The sequence below is a fragment of the Lingula anatina genome, chromosome 1 (assembly GCF_051362555.1).
Source record: "Lingula anatina isolate TDL-2025a chromosome 1, LinAna3.0, whole genome shotgun sequence".
In the NCBI taxonomy this organism is placed as follows: Eukaryota; Metazoa; Brachiopoda; class Lingulata; order Lingulida; family Lingulidae; genus Lingula; species Lingula anatina.
The window spans coordinates 47,678,579-47,695,807 of NC_141767.1; the positions used below are offsets into that span (position 1 = coordinate 47,678,579).

General features: G+C 36.5%; 1 protein-coding gene across 2 annotated transcripts in view; it reads right to left on the reverse strand.

Moving 5' to 3' along the window:
* The window catches only part of LOC106163217 (uncharacterized), a 29,305-nt gene that overhangs the window by 4,650 nt on the left and 7,426 nt on the right, over positions 1–17,229 (reverse strand). For both annotated transcript variants that reach the window (XM_086999429.1, XM_086999428.1), the window contains 16 exons: positions 17,115–17,202; positions 16,614–16,653; positions 15,909–16,013; positions 8,941–8,985; positions 8,531–8,597; positions 8,245–8,279; positions 7,524–7,707; positions 6,928–7,023; positions 6,446–6,577; positions 4,221–4,284; positions 3,688–3,849; positions 3,139–3,219; positions 2,418–2,496; positions 2,006–2,188; positions 1,613–1,741; positions 339–422 (listed from right to left, as the gene is read on the reverse strand). In XM_086999429.1, coding sequence (XP_086855555.1) covers positions 339–422; positions 1,613–1,741; positions 2,006–2,188; positions 2,418–2,496; positions 3,139–3,219; positions 3,688–3,849; positions 4,221–4,284; positions 6,446–6,577; positions 6,928–7,023; positions 7,524–7,707; positions 8,245–8,279; positions 8,531–8,597; positions 8,941–8,985; positions 15,909–16,013; positions 16,614–16,653; positions 17,115–17,202 — 1,574 coding nt within the window. The remainder of the gene's footprint in view (positions 1–338; positions 423–1,612; positions 1,742–2,005; positions 2,189–2,417; positions 2,497–3,138; positions 3,220–3,687; positions 3,850–4,220; positions 4,285–6,445; positions 6,578–6,927; positions 7,024–7,523; positions 7,708–8,244; positions 8,280–8,530; positions 8,598–8,940; positions 8,986–15,908; positions 16,014–16,613; positions 16,654–17,114; positions 17,203–17,229) is intronic.

The window sequence follows — 17,229 nt, forward strand, 5'->3', positions numbered from 1 at the left end:
GCTGACATCTACACACAACCCAAAATCACATAACAAACAGTTACGCTAAATTATGTTGACATATCCAGAAAAAAATAGAACCAATGTCCTTGGATTCAATTTGAACAGGTGCACGTGTACTAGGATTTTTTTTATTCCTCCTTCTAAAATGTCACAAACAACAAGTTTTGGCTGTTACTCAATTTTCAAGCTCTCATGTGAATAAGAAAACAAAACTTTCAACTTTACCATCTACCTTCTGATGTCTCCCCTGGCTTTAAATGAATATATAAATTCAATGAAACTTTTCTCTTTTACCATTAGTCTCTGTTACTGAAATCAATGTAAATCATACTCACCACAGCTCTATCAGGTTGCTTAGTGCTGTCCCTTATATCCCCCATCAGTCCACGCACCAGCTCTATCATATGACCAAGGTCCTCCTGGATTAATTAAATAAATTAACTAATGATATAAAATATAATAAAATAATCAGCTCTTTTACTACATATCATAAAAGTTGATCAAGTTACAGCTTTTCATACTTCCTAAAAATCTTCATTTTGGGCTTTCATTTTGTTCTATCTTTAAGAAGTATTCTGTGCACTGAGTCATTCAGTAGACAAGAATTACGAACCACTTCATAAGGTGTGTAACTGCTCACACAAAATCTGAATATATTAGTCAACTTACCAAAGGTAGATACATTTAATTATTATGGGTAGAAATCAGAGTCAGCTTAATCAATTACATTTTAGACCAAACTAAAGGTAAGCAGCCCTGATAGAGATGCAACTTAGTCTGATATTAGTTTTAATGCATTTAGCTACGATTGTCTACTGAAAATTTTAAAAAAAGACCACACAAAGGAAAAATGAGAAAAAAGGAGGGGGTTGTAAAGAAGTGTTCCTATGATGAATTTTATATTATTATTATTTCTTAAAGTCAATGATATGTAGATTCCCGAGTTTGACCTGCCACAAAAATTTAACAGAGAATCAAAATAATAAGTTTTAAAAAATCAGACAGGACTAAAAATTCAAACATCATAATTCCACATTATGATTTTTAATGCAGTGGGTATATTCTTGGCACATACTTCTTGATAATGTGAATTTAGCTTCACCTTATAATACTTGTTGTAAAAAGACCCATTGTGATAGATGTGTAAGTAGCACATCTGCTGCAATATCCAAATAAGTGTGCCAAGTTGTTACATTCACCCTTGTCATGGACACCACTGGGTGAACTAGCATGTGCTATTTTTCACAATACATTATCATACTTAATCCTATTATGTTGTATCTTTATCTGAAATTGTAGTCCATCCCAACAGCAGTGGTGTATTCAATAACACATTAAAAATATGCTAGTATCTTTCTTTTTATCTGTAAGGTAATGCCTTGAATAAGGGTTACTAAGCACAAATGGTCTATTTTAATGCAAAAGAATGAAAAAAATAGTCCACTTTACTTTATAGGATCTAGTAATGACAGTACCCCTTGTGTATCTTATAAACACATCAAAAGATTTTTGATGTGTATACTTTTTTTCCATAGAAGAACAGTGGTTATGTGTAGGTATTATATGTTTTAAATACAAACTGACATAAACTGGACATAAACTGGCTTACCTTTTCTGCTGCTTTTAGAGGCTCATTCCCAACTGCTGCATCCAAGAAGAGCAACTGGCTATGTAGGAGGTAGAAGTCTGGATTCACTTTAGGACTCAACTTGCTCACCAGAGGGAACAAGTTGTGAACCTAAAAAAAAAAAAAATTAGTTCACAAAAAGTCTTAATAAACTCATCATGAAAAACTTTGGCTATTGTTTTTCAGACAAGTCACACTCTGAATGGCTTGAACTATGGATGTGATTCTGAAACCTGTTCAACTAAAGTCTTTATTTAAGAAAATATACAAATTGAGAATTCATTATGTAAATATTGATCTTTGAGAACACAACATTTTTTGCTAGGTCTGGAAATTAATGAGTTGTGTGGTCTGGCAGGTTTAGCTCTAACTCACTTTGAACTCGGTAACATCAGAAAATTCCACACTGCCCTGGACTGTATTTTTCAACATGGCGTAGGCCAGTCTGCGCTGTAGATACAGCCCTCTCTCGGTGACAGGCCAGATATTCTGTACCAAGTGTACTTTGCTGTGATGATGCTCACTTAGCCCACACATAACACTGCACAGTTCTATTGCCTAAATAAAGAATTAGACTCACCATAATCATCAAAATAATTGACAAAATAAAAGCCATCACATCAAGTTATGACATAAATGCACAAGTGACGCTGTCATGATTTCCATAATCTCACCTGTTAATCAATTTTGCTACTCATGATGGCAACAGAAAAAGAAACATCATATATGACACGGTAGATTTGGCAGTTCAGTAATAAAACATATAACAAAGGCATTCCAGGTGTACCTGTTGAGGCCAGTCTTCTGCTGGGAAAGCATCTAACAATGATGTCATCACGACCTGGAAGTCATACTCCAGCAGACGACTGAAAGGAATCAAATGAGAAAAGTTAAATATAGATGTAAACAGAAATTGAATCATAATACCCTTGTCAGTGGATGGGCATATACCTGCCCATCTTGGGAAGTCATCAGTATATTAAAGCGGGTTTCCCCCTCCTCTCAGTCTGTGAATTTGACCTTACCCCCATTATGAACTATATTTAGAAAACATTCCCATCTACAAAAGACCAAGAATTGTCTCTCCCCTCCCCCCCCCCTCTCACTCCCTAGGTTTTAGAGGCCCAGTTTGTCAAAATTTTGTACAAAAAAGTATAAATCATTCCATTCATGCATAAATTTAACTCTCACTTTGTAGTATTTTTGTGATAATAATCACTTACTACGGAATAAAATATTTATGGAAGAGCTGATGATGCAGTTGCAACAAGAGCCAAACAAATAAGTACAAGAACAACAGATATTATTTTACTCTGATATCAATTCTCCTTCTTATTTAGGAATGGTTATATTGCCAGATGACTTAGAATTTTAAGAGAAGTTAGCCACAATTCAACAACCTGATGACATTCTGCGTGTCCTGTCCATGGTACCTGCATGGACTGCTGCCTATAGAGAGCAATTTGATAGTTTGGTGATGCAGCCAGCATGCAGGCGGGTATACTTACTAAATGATCTGTTCATCTAGTGACACTCTGGCCAAGAGGGCTGCCACTGACAGAAGTTCACTGCTGCTATAACTGGATGGCCTAAATGATTTTTTATTGGGATCACATTAAAAAAGAATGAAAATTTCATTTTTCTGAATGCAGTTATTTGAAGTCCACATCTTTAAAAATTCACTTATCTCAATACGCAAGGAAGCCATTTATGAACATGTAAGATTCAGAGACGTAATAAAAAGGAAGGGCAGCAAAGTCACAAACATGTAACTGTTCTATACACATCAAGACAAAATACATTCTACAGGAAATAAAAACCTGAAGCAAGATTCAATTTAAGGGCTGTATCTAAAAGACCCATTACTCAATACTGAAACAGTTGTCATAATCACTTACTGCAAAAAATAACCTACAAATATGTACCAGTCTATTCAGGATTCATTACCTACTTGCAATTGGTAAAAACCTATATCTGGTAAATTCTTAATGTATTTTAAACCCATTGGCATCAGATATTAGAAAGATCCTTATCAAAAAATTTTTTTTTTCAGTTACCTTTTCTGAACAGCAAATGTAAGTATCTGCAACACCTTTTGCAAGTTTGGCCTACAGTAGCGTATTTTGTTGGTGTGTGTAGATGCATCATCAGCTGCCTCTCGGTGTTCATCTATTTGCTTCTTGGTGGTAAAATGCACATTTGGTTTGTCACAGTCTCTCCTTAAAATATAGGACACACACATTTAATATTAGAATGAAATTTCATAAAAGGAATTAGGTTAAGTTTCTGGAATAAATTTTGAGCATTTTAGAAATGAGACAATGTCACAGATAATGGAAAAATCTTTAAAATAATATTCATAAAGATTTTAACCTTGAAAATGCATCATCCCTTAACATTGCAACTTTTCTATTTACTGTGGTAAAAATCAAACAATAAATTCATAAATCATAGTTTGAATTACAATTTTAGAGATCCTGAAATCCTGAAAACACAACCACTAAAGGCATGCCTCTAATTTTTTAACATTATAAAACTTTTATCTCTGAATACACTTATTCAGTGTAGATACAATTGACATGTGCAGTACCTCAGGTCTCCCTCCTGTACTGGTTGCAAGCTTGGAGATGGGAAAAGATCATCTAATGTGGCACCTAAAAAGACAGGTATGACAAACCTTGAAATAAAAAAGGCCTATTTTATCTTTTGCTGGTTTGTGTCCGTCTAACCAAGTTTGGTGAAAACAAAATTGAGCCATATCTGTCTCACAATTACCTTGAGAAACTAGAGGATCAGAGAGGCGATACCGCCTCTGGATATTGTACCACCAGCTGGAGTAAGCAGATTTGTATGGAAAACCAAAAAAAAAAGGGGACACCACCACCAGTCTTGTGCTTTACAAGCTCTATAAAATGCAATCAACAAGAGTTCTCAAAAAAAAAAAAAAAAAGGTCCAATCATGCAGATTTTCCAATTGACCTGTATTTTCCTAACATTGATCACTCCTGTGATTTTCTAGACAATAGACCTATTGGTTTTCCTTGAAATGTGTTTTCACTGTTGCATCCGTAGTATACTGACAAAAGAGAAAACACAGGGGCAACACTGGGCATAACTCTGCTAGTTTTGATGATATGAGGAGCAAGAAAATATGCAAAGTTCAGTTCTTGGTGAAAAAGTAGGTCAAAGGTCAATTTCAAGGTCACAGTATATGACTTCCTATTCAAGTTCAATAGTAACCATGGGCATTTCTTTGCCAATTTTGGAGATATAAAGGCCAGAAAACATGCAAGGTGCAGTTCATCATAAAAAGTAGATCAAAGGTCAATTTCAAGGTCATAGTTAGATTGCCAGTATATGGCTTCCTATTCAAGTTCATCAGTAACTTTGGGCGTATCTTTGCTAGTTTTCGAGATATAAAGGAAAGAAAATTTGTAATGTTCAGTTCATGGTGAAAAGTAGGTCAAAGGTCAATTTCAGGGTCACAGTTAGATTGCCAGTATGACTTCCTATTCAAGTTCAATAGTAATTATGGTTGTATCTTTGCCAGTTTTGGAGATATAAAGATCAGAAAACTTGCAAAGTGCAGTTCATAATGAAAAGTAGGTCAAAGGTCAATTTCAAGGTCACAGTTAGATTGCCAGTATATGACTTCCTATTCAAGTTCTATAGCAACTATGGGCGTATCTCTGCTAATTTTGGAGTTATTCACATTTTATTTTCACCACTGAATATTGCATAGTACTTTTTTATATAGCACAGCGCCTTAAGCATATTGAAAACAAAAAAGTGGACACCACCTCCATTATTGCGCTTGACAAGTCCTACAAGTTGCAAAATTCAAAAGGGTTTGTGGCATTTACGGTTACAGAATTAGAGAGAGTTTTCAGTTTCGGTATTTAATGGCTGCTTATCCCATGAAAAAATTCATTGATTGATCGTTGACCCTAAACTCTCAAAGATGAAAGGAGTCCCTGGTTGTAACCCCTCACCATAATATGAGAGCTTAGGTCTGTGTAGTTTCTGAAAATTGGTACAAACAAATATTTTTTTACAGAAAATTCCCTTTTTTTTTTAAATTTTGGCTCGTTTGACCTTGAAATAAAGGTCAAAAGTCAAATCTTAGGGCATATTTGAAATCTCCACATATGACTTTCGGTCAGACTTCTGTAGTAATTTTTCTCGTTATTCCTTCGGTTTGGTATTTAGCATTAAATTTTCAAAAATTTTGACAAGGGTGCGTTTCAACAAGCGTCACGCCCAGGCCAAAGCATCGACTGAGACAAACATACCAGGGTGTTCAAGTTGAGATTATATGTGACCTAAATCCAAGAGATGGGGACACAGTTCCTTGTGGTCTAGGAGGAGAAGCAGTAACGGTGACTTGTATCCCACGACACCCTGCGGAGCCAACGGAGCCGGCGGAGGTGTACGAGACGGGTCGGGACTAAAACCATGAGTACCGCCAGCGTACATGCTGGTGGTACTAATTAACTTAAATAGCTTATTAACATTAACTTAGTTTTTCTGCATCACTTGTATAACCTATCCAAACATATTGCCTAGATCCACATAAAGTAGGTCTGATAAGTCTAATCAGGCCTGCAATTTATATTAGGCTACCAGTTTTAGAAGTTTGAGAGGCAGCGGGCCAGCGGAAAAAAAAAAAAAAAAAAAAAAAAGAGAGAGAGAGAGAGATAATTCCAATTAATATTCAATATGTAACCCATACATGCTCCATGAACATTGGTCCCATTATTTTTTATGAAAGCCTCCCCCAATCCCCCATAGTACAGAACATATCAGAGTACGCACCATAGTTAATGAACACCCGTGTTAACAGGTTCAGAGAGGGCACCCAGCCTTCAGCATACGTCTTGTGGTGGAGAACTTCATGGAAGATGTTATATGCACCTTGGCTGACAAGTCTGTTAGGGTGGACAGCCACTGAAGGAGAAAGCCAGAGTATCTTTTTTATTTATATAATACTGGGTTTCAATTAAGACAATGTTTTACTGATGGGCAATTTTAAGTGTGACCTTTATGAAATGGGTTCAGTTGAAAACAAAACACACACACACACACACACACACACACACACACACACACACACACACACACACACACACACACACACACACACACACACACACACACACACATTCCCCATCTTGCTCATGTTCTCAGCAAACGTTAAAACTAAATTCTACTTTCCACCACTCTCCTTTTTTCAGCTTTACAACAATCTTATTAAAAAAAAACAAAAAAACATTACACTACAATAACTGTGTACTCACTGAGCTGAAATAGCCACTCCAGAAAGACCTGTGGACATGATATTGAGCGGAAACACAGCTGAATGACGTCACAGGTCAACATCTCCAGCAAAAGACCTGCAATTGTTTATGCATTTTTAAGTCAAGGGTATATAGTCCTAATGTATAATCTAAATTATCCCTGATGGCACTGTCATATATATTTCCTCTTTATTATACAATGATGTTTTTATGGTGCCCAAGTAATCTTGATTATTTAATGGTGCCCAACTATAATCATTTAAATGAGTTGCTGTCATTTTTCACACAGAAAGCAGTAATAAGCTACAGTATCAATGGCATATGTTCACACCTCAACATACCAATTTAGAGTGAATTGCTCCATGCTGTTGTGAAAAACCTACTTCACAGTCTGGATAATGCAAGGCTATGCTCAGAAATTAATATTAGAGTGATGTGGGAGCCATTGTGCATGTGTGCATATGAATATACATAAGTGCAACATTGTGGATTTTTATGTGTATAAGAATGCATGTGTAAAGAGCTCTGTATGTAGCTCAGAATGCATGTGTATAGAGGCTAGTCTTATAAATGCGAAAGAGATTGAAACTTCAAACCTGGATCACTGGTGCTGCTGGAAAACTTGACAAGGTTCTTATCCACATAGCTTTTCCCTGCTACAAAGCCACAGTTTGGGAGGGTCAGTGTCTCTGGGTAGCTATACAGCTGACCGTATAGCTTGTGGTGAAAAATGGTCTCTCCCGGATGTGTAGGTTTTATCTGCGGGGGGCATGCCATCAACTTAAAAAAAATTTTGGTTTTATTAATTCAGGGCTATATGATCTAATTTATTGGAGAGTATAAGACATAAGCACAAGTACCAGGTATACGCTACATACAGAAGAAAGTTTCTTAAGGAGCTACAGGAGTCAAAATAACTTTAAATATCACTGTCATTAAAATGAATGCAGCACTCCCTTAAACTTTGAAAATGTCCATATATGATGAAAATATCAAGTGATTATATACATCATTGACAATTATTAAAGCACAGATCAATAACAAAATTCCAGTTTTTCTGTCCAATAAAGCAAGATTCGCAATTGGTTAGAATTACTTGTTTAAAATTTGCCATGTTCAAAACATGAAACTCAATATGCACCAAAACATGACTTAGGTAGAGCAGCTTTAACTGACAAGGTATGGCAAAAATTTCACTCTGACCCACCAAATTTGAGTTAATTTATTCTTCTTTTAAAGTCTTACTGAAAACAGCATCAACAATATCCAAAATATGTATCAGTTCAATCATGTAGTTAGTATTAGTTCTGTACTTACTTTTTCTAACATTTCCTTGTGCTGGGGAAGTAATTCTTTTCACAAAAAAATAAAAAGAATCTTAAAATATATATATATATATAAAAATCTTTGAATATATATATATTGATGAGGTAAATCATGTACCCATACTTTCAAAATATAAGTCTTATACTCTGAGCCAACATATCAATGGTGTAATCTATATCAACATTCACTTATATACAAATGAGATTGAGGTGTTTTTAAACTGAGAGAGAGAGAGAGAGAGAGAGAGTTGCAATAAGTCTTAATGTAGAAAGCCCACCTTCTTCCTGCTCACATTCATTTTCTTGATCTACTACAGACTTCATGCCACCCTGACGTATACCTTCCTGGTTATGTGGAAAAAAAAACAAAAACAAAAAAAAAAACAAGGACTTGAGGAAAATTTCTCAACTGTCTTTAATCAATAAAAAATCTTTGAATATGTGGATGTGTACAATAACTCAAAATGTACATCATTTATCAAAACATTTTATCAGATTATACTTATCTAGATGAACAGGACAATGAGAGAGATGCTTACAAGCTACACTCACATTTTCATGTAAAATCTTGAAGTAATAAATTATTCAACATTAACATATGCAAATTTTTCATTCAAATGTTATGCTCAAATAAATAAATAAATATATATATATATATATATATATATATATATATATATAAACTTACCAATAATTCCCTTTCCATTCTTGACAACTCTTGATTTTCCATTTCCTGTAAGTAAAAACAGAATTATGCCATCATAAAGCAAGACATGTTTGATGTAAATACAAAAACCATTGGCTTAATCATCTCTGACTACCATGAGGGTCTTTGCAAGGATGTCTAACTGATCATATTGAGCACCTGGAATATCTGTTCACATACTTCCCAATAGCAACAAACTTTTGTACCAGCTTTCTATAATGCTTTGACAGAGAGCATTCATAATTCATTTGCAATCAAAACAAAAACCAAGATGTGAACCATTTGCATTCAACCAGCAAGAAAAATACTCTGAATTCATCTTCCAATACCATCATCACTAATTTCAAATACAGGCTTAGAAACATGCTCTTGCACTCTGGTGTATTTAATAATACTTGATATATTGCGCAAAAAAAAACTCATGCAGTACAATAAGTTCAATCACCAGAAGAATTCTGGCATATATAAATAAGCAGGCAAAGCCACAAGTGAAAAAATATATTACAGCTTCTTAGAGCACGTTCAGAACAGCAGGATAACGGTGCTACTATGGATCAAATATGGCCACCCCACTACAATGATTATTGCATAATCCCTCCCTCAGCAAAATGTCAGGCCTGCTGCAAATTTGCAGCAATATAGCTGCAAACTGCAATTCCTTCTTGCAAATTTGCAGCAAGTTTGCTGCCATATGGCTGCACATTAGCAGCAAGAATTTTTTTCTTGCAAACTCATGCAAACTCGTTGCTGCAAACGTTAAAAGTGGAGTAAGATCAGCAAACTAACAGATCTGGGTTGATCCCCAAATCTGTTAGTTTGCTGATCTTTCTGCACAATTAGTCAGGATATCTTGGATATATATGCAGTGGAAATCTTAGTTTTATAACAGTTCAAAACCACAACATTAGTTTAAGGGGCCATTCAGAAAAGAAGAACCAGTATCAACTGGTCCAAGGATCAAATATGGCGGATCCCATATGAAAGGAAGACTGCTTAATCCTGTATTGGTCTTTCTGCCTCTCACATGCCTTCCCACGCGTCTGGTCAAATGGAGCCGAGATTTAATTACAGTGCCCCTGCAAGGACAAAGCATGGGGAGGTGTGTAAATCATTGTCATGTGCAATTTTTGTATGCAATCTGATATGCCCATATCTAATTATTATTGGTGTTTTACGATAAGTGATGCAATTATAATGATATTTTGGAGTCCTTAAAGAACCTTCCGAAAACCAGGAAGTAGATCACAACTAACAACTACTGTAAACTGCACCGAACCACAATTTTCAAAATTGTGATGAGTTTTTAGATGGTTAAATATCAAGCTGACATGAAATTCCACAAATATGATCATATTAATCTTTTGAGGGCTTTCCAATGACTTTCTGATGCAAATAAGAGCAATGCATTGTCATTACATCTGTATATACAAAAAATAAAAGACAAGTAATATTTCATAAAAATTTTGAAACATGAAAAGAATACAGTCAAATGCTACTAATTATTGTCTATATTCAGGTTAAAATGATAATATTTGAAATTATTTTTGACAAATTGCTTAGTGATCAAATTCAAGTTTTTTTCAAGGACAAAAATGATTTTTGAAGGCTTTAATTCCAATACTTCTCATGTGGTCACAAACTGAATTGAAGACACAGGGCTAAATTCAAGCACTTTTTAGGCTGTATAACCCCTGCACTAAAATGTCCAATATGTGATTTCTTATACAAGTTCAATAGTAACTATGAGTGTATTTCTGCTAGCTCTGAAGACAGACAGGTGATGTGTAAGATTAAGCTTCTAGATAAAAACAGCCTTATTCTCTTATTAAACCGATTACAATTAATGATAAAATTTCCAAAAAAAGATGTTTTAAATCCTTTTTAAAATGGCTAGAGAATTTAAGTTCAGATTATAGCGAAAAGTAGGTCAAAGATCAATTTTGAGGTCACATTAAGATTACCAATATACAAGTTGCAATTCAAGTTCAATAGTAACCTATGCCAGTTTTAGAGATTTTAGGGCAATAAAATTGGCAAAGTCCAGTTCATGGCAAAAAGTAGGTCAATGGTCAAATTCAAGGTCACATAAGTTTAAAAATTCCAGCCATGTCTCAATTTTGATATACTTCTTTGTGGTGGCAAGACTTCCCACAATATAACTTCAATTATATACCCATATAATCTTGTGCAACATAATACATTATGTATGAATTTCCTCTTTTGTAGGACGCGATCACAAAAGTACATACCTTTGCTTCGTAAGGCTTGGAAACCTGATGTTTTAGCCAAATTTCTAATCCCTTGGAGGATGTGCAGTCCTTGTTGTTATTAATATTTACCATAAAATAGTTTAATAGAGACAGACTCTTTGGTTAAACATTTAGGTTGTATTGTGCTGCATGTGTTAATATTTTTTTACCTTTCCTGCATAAATTTTTCTAGTGGAAGCCAGGACTGTCTCACTGGTCTAAATCCAGGTTAGAACTGGGTCAGTGCACAAAGGCTAACACTTCTAATATATTCAATATTATCTAAGTTAAAGAATGTTGCTGCAGTGGTAATTTCATTTAGTGGATGAATTTTAAATAAATAAAGTTGCAAATAAAATTTTAGGGCGAGAGGATGTGTGAAACAGTGGGAGAAAGACTTTTTGTCAACAATTAACCTTAAGTTACTGATCATCAGCTGCAAGTTCATGTGTGGAGTACAGTTTAAGCTGTGAGAGTGATGGTCACATATGTTATTGTTAACACTGCCATCAATGGTACAGTGATGGAGTCTTATTTCTGTGAATGTGACCTCACTTGGCATGCAGGTAATTCACAATGGGTAGAGAGAATGGGAGTTTGGTGCAGAAATGAAGGAAAAATAACAAAGGTCTTCCAAGGATATTATTTCGTCTTTTTAATCTGTTCGGTTAAATTACTGAAGAACAGTGCCAATTTACCACATTTTGCATGTCACCTAACCTAGCTTACAGTCACTTAACTTTCCTTCACAAAACTCATGACGCATTATGTTTCACTCTTATTAGTAAAAAATACCGGTAGACCCCACTTCTTGCTGGTTCTCAAACCTTTTCTAGTCTACCATGTTTTCAAGCACTGCCTTTAACCCCAGTTTCAGCTTACTTAGACATGACCTACGAACAGCTGCATATGCAGGTGAACCATGTAATTCACCAAGGTTACATCAAGTCTTTAGAGTGCATGCCATATTTATTTGCATTATTTTCCCTGCTATTCAAAAGTAAGATAGGGTAATCAGTAATCTCTTGCAAGTAAACTACGGTAATGTGCCATGAATTTCGAACGGCTCTTAAATTTCGAACGATATTAAAATCGGCCGTCTGGTGTTTTTTCAGGACCATGAATTTCGGCCAGTGAGCAATTTTGCGCGATCTTGATTTCGTGAATTTGGTACACCTTAAAATCGGCCACCGGGCTATTTTCGTGCTCATAAAGATCTAACAGTCGGCAGTGTTGCCCTTGCGTACTTTTACCTGAGTACTACATGTGCGGCCCAAGGTGCAAGATAACAATTGGTACAGTTAGTTTAGGACGCTAAACAACATCGTCATCACCATTCATTCAGATAACAGGAGAATCTATTAAGAGTTGTACTATCGGGCTGTTGTTTCTTTACCGCAGTACTCAGTGTGAGATAGCGATCGGCAGTTTTGCTGAGGCGCACAATAGCATTGTTAACAGTAGAGACTTCAGTAACAGAACAAAAGAAGCAATATTAAGAGCTGCAATAAAGATTTCCATTATTGCTTTCTTGTCTCGCTCAGATCATTCACGATCTCCCGCTGAAGATCTTCCGCTAATGAAGTCCTTTGAAATGTACAAATGAGATGAAAAATATCTTTAAAAATTATAAATTTCAATGGGGAGGGAAAGTTAAAAACAATCGATACCGATCTTCCACTGACGCTCTTTCGTGAACGAACTCCCTTGAATGAATATGAAAATTGCCTTCTCATCTCGCTTAGATCGAGAACGATCTCCGGCTGACGATCTTCCTCAAAAGAAAGCCACTGAACGAATATGAGCTTTCTCATTTCGCTCGGATTGCGAACGATCTCCCGCTGACGATACTGAAATTGCGTTCTCGTCTCGCCCTTTGGCTTATGAAGTCTCTTTAACAAATATGAAAATTGCCTCCTCGTCTCTCTCGGATTGCGAACGATTGAAAATTGCCTTTTTGTCAATCAGTTTTGTCAGTTGCCGTGCGTATGAAGGTCCGGAAGGTGTCCCCTTTCACAAATTGGCGGTTAGTTTGCTTAGAATGTTTTGTACCGCATGAAGGTCACTCTTGTCACTACTGCATACGACGTGGAATATGTATCTTAAAGTTAATAGAAACATTTTATTGTGTTTTGTAGGCTTTAGGGAGTAGTTTTGTCATGACTGAATATCAGCGTACACTTTAAAGTAGTATCAATCATCTGTGATGCATCATAAAAGCTGGGTACGTCAAATTACTTTAAGAAAATTTCTTACAAGGTCCACGGCTGTCCCGACAAGCCGTCATTTTTTTAAAAAAAGTCGTAAGCCGTCTTGCCGTCTTTGAAATTAAAGGCTGTCCGGTAATGTCAGCGGCCGTCCAAATGACGGCTGGACGGTTCACTGGGAAAAGCCTTGCTCATAACGGTATATTTATTTAACTAGGGGCTTACTGACACAAACTTTGGGCACTTATATAGATTATGCCTGCTTGTATCGAGCTAAATTCTGAATAACGGTGAGGTACTGCTGTTTGATGTGGTTTGTTGTACTTATCCTGAGTTCTCAAAAAATAATCTGAAAAACAGAACGCTCGGATCATTGTATTATTATAACGCCTTCTTGTTATCCACTTCGTGATATCCACTTCATGGTCGGCTTTTCTAGGTTGAACTTATATATGACATCACCCAGCTTACATGCGGGTGCATAGCTCCCAAAATCGACCAATTATATTAAAGAATAAAGTTCTAATACGTCTTAGTTTAATTGTTTGTACATTTTGTAAAAATTGCCCATGTTAGTTTGGAGGGTTAAGCTGGATCAAGTCCGTGTCAAGATTCTTTGAAGCTTTGCAGGAAAAATCAATCTTCATTTGTTTCTCTGGCTCCTTGTTTAGCCCGATGATCAGATTTATCTAGTGCCCCCAGGTTTGCTGGGGCAGCTCTTTGAAAATAACGCACAGGTAGATTTTTACCTGAGATAAATATCGCCAGCAAGACAAAGACTACCTGTGTGCTAAAGGGCACTTTACCATCTAATTAACAGGTAAAGGAAGTTCCAGCTGGTGGACGATTAAGATCGGACTTCTGATGGTAACTAGCATTGTTTACCTCAGATTTGTGAAAGCAAACGAGAAGGGGTGTCAGAACAGCGGTGCATATATAAATTATACAGAGGATTTGTAAATTCAGGTGACGTTAACTTACAATCGAAGGGGATTTTCGATAATATTCCTTGAAAATTGCACTAAATTTATAGAGAATAATATCATGGTTGGCCAAAAAATTGTACGCACAGTGTATCCTTGCGTATGCCTGGTTACGCCCATGTGACGCAAACCATTTCCCGCTAACAATATGGAAATTGCCTTTTAGCATGGACAAAAAGTCCAAGTTTCTAGGCTTGCTCGCATCTCTGACGATCTCTTGCTGACGAATACAGTAACGAAGTCCCTTGAACTAGTGTGGAAATTGCCTTATTGTCGCGCTCAGATCGTTCACGATCTCCCATTGACAATCTTCCAGCTCCTTGAACGAATATGAAAATGACCTTTCTGTCTCGCTCAAATTGTTATCGAACAGATGATAACTGCCTTTTCGGTTTAATGTAGATTACCTATCACTCGCGTATTTGTTTGAAGGTGGTTTAAATGACAAAATGTACACTCTTTTTAGATGTGTACATTGGCGCAACTATGTGCCAGGAAATCAGTTGCGTTATCGAAAAGCTGCTGGTCAAGATCGGGTTGACTGGGTGAAAATGGTAGACATCAAGCCCTGCACTCAGCCCCCCCCCCCCCTACCCCAAAATAGTGTATTTGATCGCAGACAACAATCAGCGGTCATCTTGGTCGCAGCGCATGGCGGAGAGAGACCGTAATACACAGTTCGGCTGCCGTGATGAAGGTTACCGCCGCACATACCGATCTGCGGTCTTAGTGGCCTCCCTGCACGGCGGAGAGGCCGTAATGCCAAGGCCGGCTTCTGCAGTGAAGGCGACGTATGCGTCGAAGACACCGACCCGTGCACGGCAAGATGAGGACGCACTCCCGCGTAAAACTCCGCCCGATTTCAACGGTAATCGCAGATAAAGGCTGATGTCTCGGTTTCAGCGCACGGAAAAGAGCAGCGGTAACACTAAGCTTCCACAGTAAAGCTTATCTGGCCGTGGTAGACTTTAATCGCCTGCCATCTCTCCCTCCGTCCACTCCCGTTCTGAGCGCCAAGATCGTTTTCGAAAGACGACACTAGTTTCTTGCTGCCAGAATCGAGAGAAAAATGACACTACTAATAACGATGCTGTTTTGCGTCCCTAGCCAACAATACTGCTCGTTATCTAGCACCTTTGGCCGTACACAGTGATTGGGTGAAAGTACGTGTATCCCTTTGGTCGCAATTACCGACACTCACACACCATACATTATGGTAACTCTAAATAGATCGTCGGGAGAAGATAACAGAAGGCATAGCGACGAACAGACAACTTCCGGTCAAAATTGACAGAATTCCATGAAATTCGTACGTTTGGAAGTTCTGAGCACCTCCATTTCATGAATTTCGGACAAAACGATCTTTTCCTAAATTTAATTATTTTCTACTGATCGAAATTCATGGCACATTACCGTAGTAAATATGGTCTTTATCATGTATTAGTTGAATCTAACATATTTGGTTATCTTCTTTTATGTCACAAACAAATACCAAGATAAATGTTTATTACCTTTTCTGTCTTCTCCTCCAAGAGTCCATCTAAGGAAAATAGGTAGTTTGGAGAAGCCACAGTAGGAAACGCTATATCTCTTGTTGGAGAAGGGTCATCTTCAAGCTATAATTAAGTTGATATAATGTACAGTAAAAAATTGAAAATTTCGTCACTTTAAAATTAATGAGTATCTTTAAATGCCTGAATAAGACGTGGCCATATTAGGTGACAAACTTTTCAAAATTTTCAAGAGGCCCATTTTCAAGTTTGATGAAATTTTCAGAGAAAAAAATTATATTGGCAGAGAATTGTCTTATGAAAACATTTTCAAACCCCGACTAAATTTTCAAGTTTTTACCGTATGTGAAAAACACTTGCTCTAGAACTACATGTATACACTTCACATTTATGTCACCCATATGCAGCTTTACCAGCATATCAGGTTACTGTCAAAGCTGAATTGTATATTCCAAATAAATATTGCCATTCACAACACAGTATTAGCAACCTGTGTGCCAAGATAAGTACATCTGTCCATTAATAATCAATCTTCATGACCGAACCAATCTTCTTTATGTTCATCATACAAATGTCCATAATTTACAGCAATTTCAATCCAACATGCAAAGCATAAACAAACTGTTTTGTGTAGAAGTCAATCAGACATGCTATTTTAATGTCAAGGTAGAATCTAAAATTCAACATTTCTACTTGAAAACATACCTCTAAGTCTTTGGTAGGTGTACCAGGCACAGGTCTTGTGCTAGAATTAATTATCAACATCAAAATAAATGTGCAACCGATTGTTAAATTATTAAATAGTAATCACACTTAAGAAAAACTTAATACCAACTTAACTGTTAAGGTCTTTATTTTTTAAACCTGTTATTTGAAGTTTAAGAGAAGATGTAGCCATTATACAGCTCCTCAGGTGTTTAATACTTGTGCTGCAAGTTAGCAGGTTATCTTGAAATTGCCACATATGATAATTTAGTGGCACTGGTCCCAGAAAACAAACTGACAACTGAATATTGTAAATTAAGGCTTCCAGAATCTTAACATGTAAAACAGGCGCAAACCAGTTTCCCAATAGCATGTTTTAAAGACACCTTATCCAAGCCCATCAGAGCAAATTTCTGCTCCTTTTCATTCCTGTATAGGTCATAATATTTGCATATTTGTTTTCACCATGTCTTTATATTCATAAAATGAAATCTGGCAAACCTGGCTTCTAAGATGGAAAATGGCACTTGAGGTAAATCCTCATCTTCATCTGAATCACTGCCATTAGGGCTGTCAGTGTGTGTTAGATCTAAAAATAATATAAAGGTTCAAATGA